This window comes from Phasianus colchicus, chromosome 1 (assembly GCF_987193195.1).
Source record: "Phasianus colchicus chromosome 1, bPhaCol1.hap1.1, whole genome shotgun sequence".
NCBI classification, from domain to species: domain Eukaryota; kingdom Metazoa; phylum Chordata; class Aves; order Galliformes; family Phasianidae; genus Phasianus; species Phasianus colchicus.
In genome coordinates this window covers 153,816,135-153,832,685 of record NC_143436.1, presented here as the reverse complement: position 1 = coordinate 153,832,685, position 16,551 = coordinate 153,816,135, and the positions used below count along the sequence as shown (strand labels likewise).

The following is a 16,551-nucleotide window of genomic DNA, read 5'->3' as shown; positions in this document are numbered from 1 at the left end:
GAACTTCATTTCCTATTCCATTTATTGTTCTCTTTCTCAAATACAGCCCTTTCATGGTAGTCATGTTTTTCTTTAACCAAAACCAGTACATATGGAGACATCTAATAAAACTTGTTCTTCTTCTATGCACAAATACAGTGGAATAACATTGTAGTTTTCTTTCTTTTCTTTTTATATCTTATTTTGTTTAAAATATGAACTAATTAAAAATATGGAACAAGAAGTGAAGTAATAAATTAAAAAAAAAAAAAAGAGAGAAGAGAAAGTGACGTGAAGTTAACAGTGACATTTCAGAGCCAGCTTGAATTTAGAATTCCGTGTCCAAATTCTGTCTAACATACAGCTTTGGTGAATTTCAGACACATAAATATCTCTTATTGCCTTCTCTGGACACTATATACCTGTATTAAAGCATTAATGGAAAAAAATCAAACCAAACCAAAAACAAATACAAACCAAACCAAAACAACACAAAACAACAACAACAAAAAGGGATAACAATAATATAGAAATTATGTCTGTGTCAGAACAAGGAACTCATTAATGAAAGGTATGTTTAATTAAAGAATGTCAGTGCTTCTGATCTTTTTGATAGCCCATCACTGCCAAACAGCTTTTAAAAAGTACTGGACGCATTACACAACTATCAAGAACAAGTCATTGAAGTGTGATGAGTGGACAGAATCCAGTTTCCGAGAGCATTGTCTCCTGAGAAGTAAGACCATCTGAGAGACTGCAGAGACAGAGAAGTCCTTGGAGTTAGCAAAAAAGTTTGCCCCAAAAGTATACAGTGAGAGTACAGACAAAAAACCTTCTCTTTTTCTGAAACTCAAATTGTGGATCATACAGCTACATGTATGTGCAATTGCACAGGAAAGGAATATTTTTTGAATATTTTTTCCAAATTTTGACAGCAGGACAAGCACCTTCCTCACTGCTAGGACACATAAGCAGCACAGCTCCTGAGAACATACTGGGTCAGAGACATGGTGATTACCTTATAGACCTTTTACAATTCTGACAGTACATGTGAAATTTCAGACAGCATAAAACGGACTGCCCTGCAATCCAACAGACTTGGTAAAAGTGTAAACCAGCTGTCTCTAATGGCGTGACTACAACGTGCGGTTCAGCAAATGTGACTTGGGGCCTCATTTCTGTGTCTCCATTTCTGACATTTATAGTTAAATCATGTTGTTAATTCTTGCAGGAGATGCTAAAAATTTCTCTAATTAAAGAGGAAAATAACAACAACAAAAGCCACACAAAAACAATCTTCTTGTTCCTTCCCAGATTGTTCCTATTTGCTGCAAATATGCATGAGTTCCTGCCTGGAAGCACTAGCTGCAAACTGCAGTCAGATGTAAAAGAAGCCTAATCAGGCTTGGGAACCAGGCCTTAATTAGACTGCTTGCAAAACAGAGTAGAAGAGCAAATGAGAATTATTAACCATCACTCATGATTCCTGTTTCTAATTTTAAAGAGGAAATCATGCATTAATCAAACCCTAGTCCTAAATTCAGGGACACGTTTTAGAAATATCCTGAAACAACAAGGGGAAATCTTTTCAATGTTTAGAGAAAACAACCCCTGATCTGCTAGTATGCGTAGCACAATATATTTTGACATGAAATAAGCTATATTTCACTGTGCTTAGCTTTTGCTGGGACCAAGAAAAACATTACCAGTACCAACTGAAATTAAGGCACATGACAACAATTGGGGTTAAGCCTGGGTTTTGTTAAAGGAAAGCAGAAGTGTAGAGTATATTATTTTCAGGGGATAAAGGAAAGACATAGGAGGGTAAGAGCAATAATGCAATAATGCAACTGCTATTGCGTGCTTTTGTCATAATAAAGAATCTGTTTGCTGTACAGAAAAAAATATTTAATATGAATTGTTCCTGATATTAACAACAAATATGAGTACAATCTCTAAATATCACCTGGAGTTCACTTGAGATAATGCAATAAGACCTATCAGAACTTACTTCATAGTTTCTGCTCTATGTGGGCTTCAAAGATAATTTTCTTTTTTTTTTTTCTTTTTTTTTTTTTTTTTGGCAAACTAATGTGAAATTTCTGGCTGTGGTTCAGAAACTAATGTTTTATGGTGGAGTCAGATTGAGATCTTTAATTTTCTTGGAACTCTCCAGGAAGAGGAGAGAAAATGGGCTCTTGACCTACATTAAACATTGCACCAATTTTTGTGGAAATATCATGTTACAAAGAAAGTTCACTTTTTCAAAAACAAATATTCAAGTTTCTCACTTTGAGTTGCAATCAACACTTTTTAGAACTTAGCAGTTTTCTTGCTAGCTCTCCAAATATTTGCCAGGTCTTGCCACTTTAAGTTTCAAAACTAATAATTTAATATTCTGAAATCACATATCTAGAAATGTTAAGATGGCATACACTCTAGTGTTGTGAATTGCAGAACATGGTTATTGTTCCATGAATACACTGAAAAAATAATGACACATTAAAAAATACATTTTTTTCCATCTATCATGCTATATATGCTGTGTTTTAATAGATCTAGCTGATGAAGTTCAGCAATCAAAATTGGTAATTTGACAGAGCATTACTGTCTGGAGAAATAGGTGCAGACAAGAGTTAGTATGAACAGAGTTTCAATAATGGTTTTGGCATGGAGTCTTCTGAAGTTTTGATGAGTAAACTCACTGTTCAAGCCTCGAAGGAGAATGGTCTGAACAAAATGAAAGTTTTGTGTTCCAGTTTGGTGGCATCTGCCTGTATGGTAACTTGTTTGTTTAAAATGAAAAATGATTACTCCTGAAAGACACTAACTTTGCTTCATTACTTTGAAGCTTCCATTATTTCTCCCTCATTCCTAATGCAAAGGCTAACTACTTGGTTCATGCATTCACTAGGATTCAGTTGCAGTGCTTCTACTAAATAAAGTATGATGGTGTCATGGGATTTCACTCTTGAACACCTGTGGGATCCCGAGAAACTAAGCCAGTATTTGAGTCAGGGACAGTATGGCTTACATAGATCTAAGGAGGTACAACAAGAAATGGAAACAAGTGTCCTCGAGTCTAGAACGGAAAAAAGAAGAGTGGAGGAGGAGGTGGAGGAAGATCCAGGTGAGGGGCCTTCCTCAGAACCACCATCATCGGGAAAGGCAAAAGGAAAAACTAAGAGACATGCAGAAGAGAGTGATGAAGAGGAAGTCTCTATTACTACTCGTCGGCCTCTGAAGATGACTGAAATCCAAGGCTCAGAAAAGGAGTTTACACAGCACCTGAATGAAACTCTTATTTCCTGGTTGCTTTGTTGTTGGGACAACGGGACCAGTAGCTTGTCTCCAGTTGGTAATGAAGCTCGCTAACTAGGAGCCATTGCCAGAGACCCAGCTATTGACAGAGGAATTAGTCAATGTTTGGAGGGGGCTGCCATCCTCTGGGAATGAGTGTTAATAGCCATGAAGGAAAGGTATCCCTTCAAAGAGGCTTGAAGCCTGTGATGAAAAAGTGGGATACAGTTGAAAAAGGTATCCGGTATTTGTGGGAAATAGCCGTGGTGGAAATGTTGTATGACCCTAACTTTGTTCCTAACCACCCATGCCAAGACAACGACCTTGAGAGAATGAGGACGATGCCTTTCACGAAAGAAGAGTGAATAATCCAAATTCTTCCGTGTGCTGGTTTTGCTATTAAGCAAAGCAAGGTGAAAGGACCTGCTCAAGAGATTCAGTTCCTAGGTATAAAGTGGCAAGATGGGCATCATCACATTCCAGCAGGTGTGATTGACAAAATCACTGCTATGCCTCCACCCACTAGCAAGAGAAAGACACAGTCTTTTCTGAGCGTAGTGGGCTTTTGGAGAATGCATTTTCCAAACTATAGCCTCATTGTAAGCCCCCTTTATCAGGTGATGCGGAAGAAGGATGATTTTGTGTGGGGTCCTGAGCAGCAGCAGGCTTTTGAACAGATTAAACAGGAGATAGCACGTGCTGTGGCCCTGGGGCCAGTACGGACAGGACAGGGTATAAAGAACATCCTCTACACTGCTGCTGGAGAGAAAGGTCCCACTTGGAGTTTGTGGCAAAGAGCCTCAGGAGAGACCTGAGGCCGACCCCTGGGATTCTGGAGTCGAGCCTACAGGGGGTCTGAAGAGTGCTACACTCCAACTGAAGAGGAGATCTTAGCTGCATATGAGGGGGTTCGGGCTGCTTCTGAAGTAATCGGTACTGAAACACAGCTCCTTCTGGCACCTCAACTGCCAGTGCTGAACTGGATGTTCAAGGGAAAGGTTCCCTCCACCCATCGTGCTACTGATGCCACTTGGAGTAAGTGGATTGCACTGATTATGCAATGAGCACAGATGGGGAACCTCAGCTGTCCAGGGATCCTAGAGGTGATCATGGACTGGTCTGAAGGCAAAAAGTTTGGAACATCACCAGCAGAAGAAGTATCATGAGCTAAAGAGGCCCCACCATACAATGAACTACCAGAAAATGAAAAGCCCTGTTCACAGATGGATCATATCGTATTGTGGGAAAGCATAGCAGATAGGAAGCTGCTGTGTAGAGCCCCACACGGCAAGTTGCAGAGGCCACTGAAGGGAAAGGAGAATCAAGCCAGTTTGAGGAGGTAAAGGCTGTCCAACTGGCCTTGGATGTGGCTGAACGGGAGAGGTGGCCAATGCTTTATCTTTACACTGACTCATGGATGGTGGCAAATGCTTTGTGGGGGTGGTTACAGCAGTGGGAGCAAAATAACTGGCAAAGAAGGGGTAAACCTATTTGGTCTGATGAACTGTGGAAAGATATTGCTGCCCGAATAAAGAATGTGGTTGTAAAGGTACGCCATGTAGATGCTCATGTGCCCAAGAGTCGGGCTACTGAAGAACAGCAAAATAACCATCAGGTAGACCGAGCTGCCAAAATTGATGTGGCTCAAATAGACCTGGATTGGCAGAACAAGGGTGAATTATTTCTAGCTCGGTGGGCCCATGAGACCTCTGGCCATCAAGGGAGAGATGCAACATATAAGTGGGCTAGAGACCGAGGGGTGGACTTAACTATGGATGCTATTGCACAGGTTATTCATGGCTGTGATACGTGTGTCATAATCAAACAAGTCAAGAGGATGAAACCTCTCTGGGAGGAAAGGCGATGGCAAAAGTATAAATATGGGGAGGCATGGCAGGTTGATTATATCACCTTGCCACAGTCTCACAGTGGTAAGTGTTATGTGCTTACTATGGTAGAGGCAACCACTGGGTGGCTTGAAACATATGCAGTACCCCATGCTTCTGCCCAAAACACTATATTGGGTCTCGAGAAACAAGTCCTGTGGTGACATGGCACCCCAGAAAGAATTGAGTCAGATAATGGGACTCATTTCAAAAATTCTCTTGTAAATACTTGGGCCAAAGATCATGGCATTGAGTGGATTTATCATATTCCCTACCATGAACCAGCCTCTGGTAAAATTGAAGGATACAATGGGTTGTTAAAAACTATGCTGAAAGCAATGAGTGGCGGAACATTTAAGCACTGGGAGAAGCATTTGGCAGAAACCACCTGGTTAGTCAGTACCAGAGGATCTATCAATCGTGATGGTCCTACCAATCCAGCTCCCTACATACCGTAGCGGGAGATAAAGTCCATGACAGTTTTTAGTCCCTGGCTCTGCCCAGACTAAGCAGTGCTCAAAGTTTACAAATATCCCAGAATACTGGCAGTATGCCTGACCTTTCAAGGTCAAGTTTTCCAGCACAGAAACCTGAACTACTGATAATGCTCCCTAACAAAGCTCTCTGAAAGCAGAGAGAGAGATTCGTTCTAAAAGCTAAAAAGCAGCTAATGCCCGCATCCTCCACCAGAAAACTGTCATGGAGTTAACTAGATCAATCTTTGCCCATGACAGGGAGACAGTAACCCACCCCACCTCCCCTGCCCCTGGCCCCACAAAATGGGAAGGAAGGAAGGAAAAAAAAAACAGCGATCTATGGAGAAAAACTTATTTTACTAAGATATCGGAATGCAAGATAACACAATATAATACAATCTAATTGAAATTGAGACTAATAAACAAATAAGATAGGAGAGAGAGAGTTCCCGAGACCGAGTCAACCCTGAAAAGCTTGGAATGGTTAGGAAAGCACTCTCCAGCACCTACTGCCAGGCAGTAAGAGACCGCCCTACCTGGAAGGGCCAGATTCCATGACTTCCATAATGTATAGGGATAGGTACCTGGAATTGGAGCATTAACACTTTAACTCCCAGTGCACTACATGATGTTATGATGCGGAATACTGAAAACCGAAAAACATAAAACCATGACAGATGGGATTTCAACTCTTGATTTCAGTGAATGTTTAGGACAAGACAGAGCATGCCAAGTCTAAAAACTTGAAGGTAAAAGATGCAGGTTTAAATCTTCTTAGGCTGAACCAATATCTCCCACCTGCAATATACTAGCTGTGAACACCATACTGTTGTGCAAAAATGATAGGATTATACTGTTTTGTGTAATCTCAGAAGATAGGACTATAATGTTTTTTGTAACAAAGTGGCTGAGACTCTTTTCCTTCATGCCAAATGCAGTGTTGCCTCTATGTGTGTTCCTGTGGCGCTTTTTAATAGTCTTTTCTTAGTTCTTGCCATGGTGGGAAGGAGCTTCATGACAGACCAGCACCTTTCTTACAATTTCAGTCTTTCAAAGCTCATTATTGTGCCTGTAGAACTTTAATTTTTTTCGTGGATGCTGGAGAAAGTAGTTTAACACACTCTTAAGGATTAAATTATCCTTTCAATACCCATAGTTCTTACTTATGCAAGCGACCTCTGTCAGTGCACTCTTATTTTCTTGTTTGGTGAAGGATTCAGCAAGTGAATATCTAATTTTGCTTTGGTTACTTGTTTTTTACTGTTTTTTTTTTTTTAACATATACTCTCAGTGAGCCTTGCAACTCAGGTTTTTTATTTTATTGTTCAGTATTGCTGTTACACCAAAACAATGATGGTACTACAACAGCCGTCTGCTAATATCTGCTTTGTTTTCATTAGTTTCTTTTAGCCTACCTTGATTAAGTTATTTACATGTCATATCAGTGTTTTAGATCTATTCTCCCCATGCCACTTTTTTTTTCCCCATCTTCTTTATCTTGATTATGCTTCTTTGTCTTTACACATCTACTATTCTTATTCTAAGTGCTTTTGAGTAGCAATCATAAAGTTCGAGGTGCTTTCCAAACATTAAAAAAGGAAGAAAAAAAGGAGTTTCTTGGCTATTGCGATCATGTCCTTGCAGGTCTGTCACAACACACTCTCTATGTGAACTTGCTTGCAAACATGTGGCTTGTTTGATTTATAACTTCTTGTGTTTTTCCAAGTGACTTGACTGTTGAAGAACTCCAATGACTGATCTGTTTGTGTGTTTTAGCCAATACTGGCACCAGCTCTTGGGACTCTGCACTCTGGAACAATTTATTCATAGGGCTTGATTTTACTTCATATCCATCTGCAATTTTAGTTCCCTTCACTCAAATGTTTTTGTTAATTACATCTGGTAGTTCTGAACACTGTGCCTGTTCTGTTATTTTCTCCATTTAGTAGCCTTTACTTTGTAGATTCTCACTGTTTGTATAGTGGTATCACTTCAAAACACAGCAGAAAGACAGTTGTATACTTCACTTAGTCTTCTGGATTTTTGATAACGTTTTCATTTGATGTGACAGTTTTGTTACTATGGAGGCTTGGCTGTAATTATAAGCACTAAAACTTTTTAACTTTGAAATTCTGTAATGATGCCAAATCCAAGTTAAAAGTGAGAGATAACACACATAGTTTGTGTTTCTAGGAGGGTCTTAAACTAGAGCGCTCAGAACACTGCACAAACCGTCAGTAAAAGAAGCATAAATGTATGTTTCACAAATAAGACCTAGTTACTCATGCACAGAAGGAATTTATCACTTTTCTTTCTGGTTGCTTTACTAAACTTCTCTTGCTTTGTGTTAATCTTAGTATTTTGAGCTCTTAAAGGCTGCATTTGTACTTCTGTTCTGTGGTATGCTCTGGTGCAGACTGAAATCGTGATCTACCAAATATCCATTCCATCCTTCAGTTAGAAATTGTTCCTACCTAGCTATGAGAACAACTTTTCTTTATGAGGAACTGTAGTGACTATACATACTCACAAGTTTTCCCAGTCTGGAGTCTCACTGCAGCTACAGTATGTTCTCTGAGTTGAGGACTAGAAAATCATCTTTGGGTATCATGATACATACTCAACTTTGGAAGGTGACAGAGTTTTCTTAAGGGGATATAGCAAAACACATTTTGGAGCAGATAACTATATAAATGTATAAATACTTTCCTTGAGGGGAGAAGTATTCAAGGAGGCCATATCAGCACTATAGGGGAATATATATAATATAATATATAATATGTAATATATAATATTATAATATTAAAATTATAATTAAATTTATAAAATTTATATAAAATAAAATTTAATTTATAAAATTAAAACTATAATATAATATTATATATATATATATATATATATTAGAGGAACAGGGTACTAGCAGGAGCCTTGAATGACTTGCTGCCTTGAGAGGTGCTGGCAATACTGATACACATATGAAATCCTATAATGATGAGGCAGTGACTGCTGAGGCAATAGGAGAAGGCAATGGAATAATCTTTTAAGGAAGTTACAAGACCAGCTGCCCAGCTGAATTGCCTCTACACCAACACACACAGCTTGCGAAACAAGCAGGAGGAGGTGAAAGCTACTGTGCTACTAGAAAACCACAATATATTTGACATCATGGAATCCTGGTGGGATGATTCCCATTATTGGACTGTGGCTATTGACAGCTACAAGCTCTTCAGAAAGGACAGGTGAGGAAGGAGGGGAGGCGGTGTTACTATCTAAATCAGAAAAGGAACAGAATGTGAAGACCTGTCCCTAGAGAACAGTCATGAGCAAGTTGAAAGCCTATGGGTGACGAGACTGAGACAGCAAAGGGATCCTTGTGACTGGTATCTACTGCAGGCCATCTGATCAAGTGGAGTATATTGATGAGGCCTTCTACCCCCAGGCTACAGGAGACATTGCAATCACAAGTACTCGCCCTGCTGGGGGAATTCAACAACCCAAACATTTGGAAAAGTAGCACAGCAACAGGAGACTCCTGGAATACACTGAAGATAACTTCTTCAGTGTTCAGAGTCAAGTAATAGACGGCCCCACCAGGGAGGATGTAGTTGCGAAGTCACTCTCATATTTGAGAAGTTGTGACAATCAAGTGAAGACCCTGGTGACTGGGAAAAAGGCTACACCCTTTCTTAAGAAGAGTAAAAATGATCACCGCAGGAACTACCAACCTGTCAGTATCACCTTTTTGATGGGAAAGATCATGGAGCAAATTCTGCTGGAAGCTATGCTAAGGCACATGGAAGACAGGGGGATGATATGAGAGAACCAGCATGGCTTCACCAAAGACAAATCCTGCTTGACCAACCTAGTGGCCTTTTATGATGGACAAGAGAAGATCCACTGATATCATCTATCTGGACTTCAGTAACGGATGAAGTACTGGCTGCAGGATCGAGTCCAGAGACTGGTGGTCAGTGGCTCAGTGTCTGGATGCAGATCAGTGATGAATGATGTCCCCCAGGGCTTAGTGCTGGGACTGGTACTCTTTAATATCTTCATCAATGTCACTGACATTGGACTTGAGTGCTCCCTCAAAAAGTTTGCTGATAATACCAAGATGTGGGGTGAGGTTGACACACCAGAAGGACAGAATGCCATCCAGAGGGACAAAGACAGGCTTGAGCAGTGGATTCAAGTGATTCTCATGAGGTTCAACAAATTCAATTGCAAGATCTTTCATCTGGGTTATGGCAACTTCTGTCAGTACAAGCCCTGCTGAAAAAGATCTGAGGGTACTGGTGGATGGGAAGCTGGACATGAGCCAGCCATGTGCCCTCATAGCCCAGATAGCCAACCATATCCTGGGCTGCATCAAAAGAAGTGTGGCCAGCAGGTTGAGGGAGGCGATGCTGTCCCTCTACTCTGTGCTGGTGAGGCCTCACCTGGAATAGGGGGTCCAGATGTGGATTCCTCAATATAGGATCTACAATACATAGACCTGTTGGGGCGTGTCCGGAGAAGGGCCACAGAAATGATCCATGGAATGGAACACCTCTCCTATGAGGACAGGCTGAGGGAGCTGGGGCTGTTCAGGCCTGGAGAAGAGAAGACTCCAGGGAGACCTGATAACTGCCTTTCTGTATGTAAAGGGGAGGCTATAAGAAAGAAGGGGACAGAGTCTTTAGCAGGGTTTTTGTCAACAGAACAAGGGGAAATGATTTCAAGCTCAAAGAGGGTAGATTTAGGGTAGATATAAGGAAAAAGTCTTTTACAGGGAGGACAGTGAGGCACTGGAACAGGTTGCCCAGAGAGGTAGTGGATGCCCTGTCCCTGGAGACTTTTATGGCAAGGCTAGATAAGGCCTTGGGCAACCTGATCTAGCTGTGGTGTCTTTGTTCACTGCAGGGGAGTTGGACTAGATGATTCCTCTATGATTCTATCATGTTATTCTCAAGCTTTTTGTCATATTCAGGTGCCTTAGAGCTGGGAGAATCTCTACATTTTTGTCTTTAGAATTCCATGAAATAGAACATACGCTCTATAGTGTTCTCCTCACATTTAAGGTAAAGTTACCTACAAAGATACAACTGGCCACTGAGGATGTCTAAATATGAAGCCAAAGAGGGCTGAAGTTCAGTTCCTAGGCAGTGTAGATGGCTAAGGACTTATCCCCACTGTAGAATATAAAAACTGTAGGTTGATGCTTTTGAGGGGTCCAAAACAGATGTAAGGGCAAAAAAATAGTTAAGTGGAGCAGAAAACCAAATATCCAGTGTTTGAGGTTGTTTTCTGACCTGGCTTTATGTAAAAATGTAGATGTAGCTTTAGAAGTCTGATTGTGTCCCTCACATCTCAGTCTGGGTTTAGTTTTGCTGTGTAGAAGATGTGTTCCAGACAGTTGATCTGTGTAGAATCACAGAATCACAGAAACACCAAGGTTGGAAAAGACCTACAAGATCATTCAGTGCAGCCATTCACCTATCACCAATAGTTCTCACTAAACCATATCTCTCAACACAAAATCCAAACATTCCTTGAACACCTCCAGGGTCGATGAATCCACCACCTCCCTGGGCAGACCACTCCAGTGCCTGACCACTCTTTCAGAAAAGTAGTATTTCCTAATGTCTAGCCTAAATCTCCCCTGGCACAGCTTGAAGCCATTCCCTCAAGTTCTATCACCAATTACACGAGAGAAGAGGCCGACCCCCAGCTCACTACAACCTCCCTTCAGGTGGTTACAGAGAGCAGTAAGGTCTCCACTGAACCTCCTCTTCTCCAGACTGAACAATCTCAGCTCCTTCAGCCACTCCTCATAAGGCCTCTGCTCCAGCTTCATCACCCTTCTTTGAACCCACTCCATGGCCTCAATGTCTTTCTTGCAGTGAGGAGCCCAAAACTGGGCCCAGTACTCGAGGTGAGGCCTCACCAGAGCTGAATACAGGGGGACAATCACTTCCCTGTTCCTGCTGGCAGCACTGTTTCTGATGCAACTCAGGATGCCATTGGCCTTCTTGGCCACCTGGGCACACTCCTGGTTCAGCCAAGCATCAGTCAATACGCCCAGGTCCATTTCCTCTACACAGTCTTCCAACCAGTCTGCTTCAAGCCTGTAGCGTTGCCTAGGGTTGTTGTGGCCAAAGTGCAGGACTCGGCATTTGGCCTTCAGCCCAGCTATCCAGCCTGTCCAGCTCCCTCTGTAGGACCTTGCTACCCCCAGGCAAATCGACACTTTCAGCCAATTTGGTGTCAAATGCATACTTACTGAGGGTGCACTCAATGCCCTCATCCTGGTCATCAGTAAGAATATTGTAGAGGACAGCACCGACCCCTGGGGAACACCAGTCGTGACCGGCCGCTAGCTGTATTTAGCTCCATTCACTACGACTCACTCTCTGTGCCCGGCCTTCCAGCCAGTTCCTTATCCAGCCAAGAGTGTACCTGTCTAAGCCATGGGCTGCCAGCTTCTGCAGCAGAGAATACCGTGGGAGACAGTGTCAAAGGCTTTGCTGAAGTCTAGGTAGACTACATCAACAGCCTTTCCCTCGTCTACCAGATGGGTCACTAGATCATAGAAGGAGATCAGGTTGGTAAAGCAGGACCTGCCCTTTGTGAACCCATGCTGGATAAGCCTGTTCCCCCAGTTGTCTCGCACATGGCGTGTCATCTCCCTCAGGACAATCTGCTCCACAACCTTCCCTGTCACCAAGGTCAGGCTAACAGGCCTGTAGTTCCCCGGATTCTCCTTACAACCCTTCTTCTAGATGGAGGTCACATTGGCAAGCCTCCAGTCTTCTGGGACCTCACCAGTCAACAAGGAGCGCTGATAGATAATGGCAAGTGGCTCGGCTATCACCTCCTCCAGTTCCCTCAGCATTCTCACATGAATCTCATCTGGCCCCATGGACTTAAGGCAGTACAGTTGAAGTAGAAGGTCTCTGACTGTGTCCTCCTGAATTGTGGGGGATTTTGTCTACTTCCCAGCCGAGACTACCAGGTCAGAGAGTGGAGTACCATGAGGATAACCTGTCTGAGTTTTAAAGACAGACGTAAAGAAGGCATTCAGAATCTCTGCCTTTTCCTTATCCTCAGTGGTCACATTCCCAGCCTCATCCAGTAAAGAATGGAGATTCTCCTTGGTCCTCCTCTTACTGTTGATATATTTGTAAAGGAGTTTCTTGTTCCTTTTTACTCCAGTGGCCAGACTGAATTCATACTGGGCTTTTGCCTTTCTGATTTTCTCTCTACACATCTTAACAACTTCTCTGTACTCTTCCTGAGTCGCCCATCCCTTCTTCCACAGGAGGTAGATTCTCTTTTTCTCCCGGAGCCTCAAGAATAGCTCCCTCTTCATCCACACCGGTCTTCTTCTCCGCCAGCTCATTTTGTGACTCAGGGGGACAGCCTGCTCCTGCGCCTTTAAGATTTCCTTCTTGAAGAGTGACTAGCCGTCTTGGACCCCTTTAATCTCTAAGACTGAAACCCAGGGGATCCCCCTATCCCTGAATAATTCAAAGTCTGCCCTCCGGAAGTCCAAGGTAGCAGTTTTGCTGTTCCCCCTCCTGGCTCCATCAAGAATCGAGAACTCTACCATTTCATGGTCACTCTGTCCAAGACAGCCCCCGACCTCCACATCTCATACTAGACCTTCTCTGTTTGTGAACAGCAGGTCTAGCAGGGCAGCTCCTTGTTGGCTCTCTCACCAGCTGCATCAGAAAGTTATCCTCCATACACTCCAGGAACCTCCTAGACTGCTTCTTCTGTGCTGTATTGTATTCCCACAATATGTTGGAGAAGTTGAACTCCCCTGTCTCTCCATCCTGGTTCAGTGGTCTGTAGCGGACACCCACCAGTATGTCTGCTTTGTCAGCCCTTCCCCTGATCTTTACCCACAGAGATTCAACCTTATCATCCCTAGCCTCAAGTTCAATAATATCAAAGCACTCTCTAATATAGAAAGCCATGCCGCCACCCCTCCTTCCTCGCCTATCCTTCCTGAAGAGTTTGTAACCAGCCATTGCAGCACTCCAGTCATGGGAGTGGTCCAACCATGTTTCCGTAATGGCAACTAGGTCATAGTTAGCCTGCTGCACAATGGCTTCCACCTCTTCTTGTTTGTTGCCCATGCTGCGTGGATTGGTATAGATGCACTTCAGCTGAGCCCCTTGCCTCACTCCTAATCCCATTACTGCTCCCCAGAGTATACAGGATGCAGAGAATGTAGAGATTTTTAAAAATTCATTGGCAAATCTTCAGGAGCTGAAAGTGAGAGCACTAACTTGGAAAGTGTCAGGGTTAGCTTTGCGTCACTTCTTTGTTGCAGACCAGGGCAAAGCAGCTTCCATGTAAAGATCTTATCCTGCTGATTACTGCTGATTACTGCTGTACTCATATCAGATGGTGGTATGAGGTATTGTCATCCTTTGAAAGTTTGGGCCCTATAAATTCTTTAAGTAGATTGATATACTAGTGTTAGAGGTTCCTGCAGTAGATAGATTTTCAGAGCTGACTCAGAGCATCTCTTCAGTCTAGAGGGCAGAGCTAATTCACAGCTCAGAACTAAGTTGGTTCTTGGAAGTGGAATTTAGGAGATAAGGAGATGGTCTCAGTGAAAGAAATGATTTTTTTTTTTTTTCTCTTACAGAATAAAGGAAACTTTTGTGGTGTTGAAATACATTCCTTTTAATGCCTATGTGCCTGAGAAATAGTACCATCCCATTCTTGTTTTTAAATTTCACTTCTAAATCATTGCAAAACAAAACAGCGTTAGCAGATAGCACAAAGTGTAATAAAGTAATTCAGATCTTGGTTGTAAAACAAATGGAATAATTTATGAGAAGGAATGCTTAAAACACCATTTACACCCAGGGAAGGAATGATCTTTTTTTTTTCTCTCTCCTCTTCCTTTCCATCATGGTTTTTCCTATGTCTCTAAGAAATGCATGACATTGATGAAATTTAAGTTGATGAATGCTTCTGCAAAGAAAGAAATACAAGTGCTTAAAGGATTGTCTTGCATATGGCAAGCTGGATTCCTGGTGTTGTCTGCTCTGCTACAGAGACAACTACTTGTGTCTCTGTGATGATACTGACTGGCCAGTTGGGCAGGCTGTCTTTAATCTGGCTTTTATCACCCTTTACCATCTTAGAAGTCAACTTTATTGGACTAATTAAAATTGCAGTCTTCCTTTGTTAAAGCCATAGGGTAGAGCAGAGATGCAGCAAACTTAAACATTTTTACTTATACTGAGTTTATGAATTCTTTTTTTATATTCCATTCCTGAATTTGTGAAGTGCAATTTTCTGTTGACCTTGTTTGTCATTTGATTTTTAAGACCAAAGATTAAGAAAATGTTAGTCAGTAGTATGTCATGTTACCTAAAGATCTGTTTGCAACACTGATTGCAAATGTATTTTAACTGGTCAAATTTCAGTAAAATCAAGACTGACTAAAATGTATTTTAACGAGTCAAATTTCCGTAAAACCCAATCTTTTCTATTTTTTTGTTTTAAATCTCATATTTTTCTACTCATGGCATCTTGCTAACATGAGGCTTTGCACCATTTATTTTGTCTAGATAGGACTACCTTCAAAAATATGGCATTTAGAGAAAATTTAAATGAAGATAAACTCAGAGATGATTTCATGAGAGTCTTTAAGGCACAGAAGGAGTGATCTTGATATCATTGACATGCCAGAATTACTTCGTTCTTCCATGTGTAGTCAACTGCATCAAATTAATTATTTATTGGTTAAAATCGCTTTTTATGTTAATATTTTACCAGGTCAGTTCATGCTACTGCTGCTATTCTGCTGAGCAGAGGCTATTGCTGGTGTAAAGGAAGTGCCTGAATTATTCCTCACTTACATGGGCAGCATAATATCAGATGGACTTAAGCTGCTCACGTCACAGCACATTTTCAGACATGTTCTTGATGAAATTCTCACAACAGTGGTGAAAACAGCATTGGTTTCCAGTTACAGAATTAAGTTATGAATGTAACCATCTCTCTTGGTTTACTGATTTTATGTAAAAATGATTAGGTCCTTTTATTATTACTTCCATATTATTAAAGCTTCATCAACAGAAGAACAAATGATCAAAAATATTTAACACGCTAGATCTTTTTTCATTACATGTGGTGTTATAACTGCCTTGAGACTTTTCATACCTTCTGTTTCTTCACAGAATACTATTTACTTCTTAACGTGAATGTCCCTTATTGATCTTTATGTGCATAAAACCAACAATTGCCTCTCTTTTGCCTGCCTGCATTTCTTGAGGTCTTATTATTCATCACATTACAACCGTACTAGTAAATTGAATGGTAACGGGGAATTTTCCTAGGCACTGTATTCAACTTCTGTTCTTTTACATTATTAGATTGTTCTCTATCAGTTTTGGTCGGAACAACTCCCATTTTGCTAGTTATTTCCAGGCTCAAGGCTTGGTACCGGCACAAGTTTAGTACCATTCCCAACTGGCAACATATTTATGGGAATAGCAAACTATAGCAGGGATTTTAATGTAAGATACGGATGCAAGTTTATTCCTATCTGAAAGGATTGCTTTATCTTGTGAGAGATCTCAAGAAACTGGATAAGATAGTTCTAAAGGATTCTGTGTTGCATTGTTATTCTCAAATGCTTAAAGGAGATCCAGAAGTAAAACTTTCTTTGTCCTCTGTAAGTCTGTTCATGAAAACAATTAATAGCTTTTTTGTCTTTTTGGTTCTTAAAGAACTCTGCTCAGTAGACTTAGTCGTTAACTATATGAAATATTTGTTGCAGCTTTTTTTTTTTTTTTTCTTTTTGTAACAGCAGAGACAGTGACTATAGATCATATTTTAAGTTTAGAGAGTGCTGTCATACTAATTTCAAGATTCATAACATTTTGCAGGTTTTTTGTTCT

The 16,551-nt window shown here is 41.3% G+C and overlaps 1 protein-coding gene across 1 annotated transcript in view; it reads left to right on the top strand.

Moving 5' to 3' along the window:
- The first annotated feature begins 9,569 nt into the window (after positions 1-9,569).
- Positions 9,570-16,551, top strand: part of LOC149920161 (uncharacterized) — a 35,614-nt gene continuing 28,632 nt past the window's right edge. The window contains exon 1 of the mRNA XM_090144876.1: positions 9,570-9,833. Within this exon, the coding sequence (XP_090001002.1) occupies positions 9,570-9,833 (264 nt within the window). The remainder of the gene's footprint in view (positions 9,834-16,551) is intronic.